Here is a 2,838-nt window from a genome sequence, read left to right as displayed (position 1 = left end):
CAAGTCATGCTGAGATACATGGTTATGTCCGTTTATTTTTTTTGGTGAAAAAAGTTGTCTCTTATCTTTGTTATATTAAGCTATTACAAATTCAAGTTGATCACCTGGTACAGCTTTTACTAGGTCATGTTGCCTTTCACAACAGACTCTTTGTTATCTCTATGGATGAAGAATTGAGTTTGACTTGTGTTGATTCATTGATTGAATGATTGATTGCTTTGTGTCATACTAGCATATTTACTTATCAATTGACAAATAATCGCACTTGAATTTGTAAAATTGACTGATTCCAGTATTTGAGGAATAGTAGCAGGACAACTCTATTCAAAAGGGTGATTTAAGAATTCACTTTAGACAGATTGTTGATCCGCGAGTCAAAGACAAGTTGTAACCATTGTAAAAGATTTATACAAGGTACGTGATATAGATAGGAGGTAGTTTCATTTTGCATTCTCAAGATGAATATTTATTGGATAGTGCTACTAGAATGAAATGGGTTGTTTGAACCACACTGGGTTGTCCGTCTATTATGAGTCCTGTAGCTCATCAAGATCTTTTATCGTGACACTATAAAACTCTCTGTCCAATAAAAAGAGTCGTTATACCCTAGACTTTGGTTCATATAGTATTTATATATCCTCGATAGTCTATTTAATACCGATTGCTTCACGATTGTATGGATTTATTGGAAGAACTTACCCAAGTAGACTTGGCGGACGAAATACCAACGAGTACTAGTATTCTTTCATCTAAATACACAGAGGACAATCTAGTTGATAGTTTGCTTGACAAGAATCATAATGGAAGAAAATCCCCACATTCTTTCCTGGTAGTTGTAAATTACTTCCAAATTCTAAACAGATCGTTGACCTTAACTCGTTTGAATCCATTGTTTCTACAGTTGACCTAATGTTGAATCATATTGTTATACTGTAAAAAGAAGATTTCGATGTTTCCATTGGGTCTGATTCTGCATAATATGTTGAGCACCAATATACACACTTTTTACTGATTTTTTCTGCTAATGGGAAAGGTGGGCAATTTGAAAAGAGTGGCCGATTGGGAATGGGCCCGCGCAATTTTGATTTGAAAATTGGCATTATGGGCGTGGGGTGGGAAAGAATGGGTAAATTGGAGATGGGAGAGAGTGGGGAAATTGCGATGGGGGAAAATGGGTGGGGAAAGGGGCCAATTTGGGCCAACCACAAAGGTGATCGTGATTTGAAATTGCCATTTTGGGTGGGGGGAAGAATGGGCCAATTGGAAATGGGAAAGAGTGGGGAAATTGCGATGGGGGAAAATGGGTGGGGAAAGGGGGTGAGGAAATTGGAGAAGAGGGGCCAACCCAAAGGCGATTGTGTTGATTTGGAAATTGCCATTATGGATGCGGGGAAGAATGGGTAAATTAGAAATGGGGGCATTTGAAATTGAGGACAGTGTGCAAAGAAGACTGAGTGTGAATTGAAAATCTTGGGAGAATCCATCCATACAGGAAGAGTGTTTGAAAAATCCAATTTGAAAAGCAAAAAAGATTGAAATTTGAACTTCAGTTTTGTTTTATGAGATAGTAGTAGTAGAAAGTTCAACTACATGCTGTTCACATAATGTTTCCATGCTTTCATAATATATTTTTACTCTAAAATAATCTTCATATTAAATTTCTAAAGAAAATGTAATAACAATTTAATATAGTTAATTGAAACATTGAAAACATTATTAAAAAAATTTAATCATTGACTTAACTTTTAGCTATTACAATTAAATATTCAAAGTAAATATGATATGAAAACATAAAACTCAACAAAACAAAAAAAGAATTAATTTTAAAGACTATATTTGTACATTATCCACTAAATTGACAAAAATAAATAATTTTTAGTTTAGTTTTACAATATTTACTAAAAATATACACCACAAAAATATAAACGATCAGCAAAATTTGATAGCAACCTTGACAAAAAAAGGTAAACACGCAATAAACGTAAAGTTTGTTCTTCAAAAATTAATAACTTCAAAAGTGAAAACTAACCTATAAAAAAAGAGTACATAGTCATAGAATGTATAAAAAAAGGTTTTTTATTCAAAGAAATAGACATATTGAAAAGGATCAAGTAGATGGTTCAAAAAAATAGTAAACGAACTGAAAGAAGACAAAGAATTGCATCTGGTAAATTGTCATTTGATGAGAGAATATGTATGGATGAATGAAATGGTCGATTGCGGGTAAAGGATGGTAGTGCAACTTTGTTTTAAAAATTGTCATGGGGGAGTGTTGATTGAGGAAAGAAGTGGCCAATTGGAAATGTGAGAGCGTTGGGAGCAAGTATAAATTGGAAATTGCCATAAAGGAAAATGAGTGGGGGTAAGGATTGGGGCCAAATTGGAAATGGGGCAATTCGAAATGTCGATGGGCAATTGTGAATTGGAAAATGTGCATGGGGGAAAATGAGTGGGAGGAAGGATTGCGGGCCAATTGAAAAGACAGGGGGCAACTCGAAATGTAGATGGGCAATTATGATTTAAAAATTGCTATGGGGGAAAATGAGTAGGAGGGTAGGAAGGATTGGGGCCAAATTGGAGAGGGTTCAATTCGAAATGTAGATGGGGCAATTGTGATTTGAAACTTGCCATGGGGAAAAATGAGTGGGAGGGGAGGAAGGATTGCGGGCCAATTGAAAAGACAGGGGGCCAACCGCACAGCGACTTAGATTTTGGGATTTACCATTATGAGTGGTAGGGGAATAATGGGTAAATTGGAAATGGGAAAGGACATTAAAAACTGTCAGGGCAGTGTACGAAAGGACAAAGTAATTTGAATTGAGGAAATTAAGAAAATAC

General features: G+C 35.4%; 1 protein-coding gene across 1 annotated transcript; it reads right to left on the bottom strand.

Moving 5' to 3' along the window:
* Positions 1-389: 389 nt before the first annotated feature.
* Gasu_64790 (uncharacterized protein) lies at positions 390-1,397 on the bottom strand. The gene has a single exon (XM_005702324.1). The coding sequence runs from the start codon at positions 1,377-1,379 to the stop codon at positions 918-920; it is 462 nt and encodes a 153-aa protein (XP_005702381.1). The 5' UTR covers positions 1,380-1,397; the 3' UTR covers positions 390-917.
* Positions 1,398-2,838: the final 1,441 nt, after the last annotated feature.

Source organism: Galdieria sulphuraria (genome assembly GCF_000341285.1).
Source record: "Galdieria sulphuraria unplaced genomic scaffold scaf_272, whole genome shotgun sequence".
Classification (NCBI taxonomy): Eukaryota; Rhodophyta; class Bangiophyceae; order Galdieriales; family Galdieriaceae; genus Galdieria; species Galdieria sulphuraria.
Note: the sequence above shows the minus strand (reverse complement) of the source record. Positions and strands in the feature narration are given on the sequence as shown.

Excerpts from the sequence above, each read along its gene's own strand:
- Gasu_64790 (XM_005702324.1), bottom strand. The coding sequence starts at position 1,379 with ATGGCAATTTCCAAATCAACACAATCGCCTTTGGGTTGGCCCCTCTTC.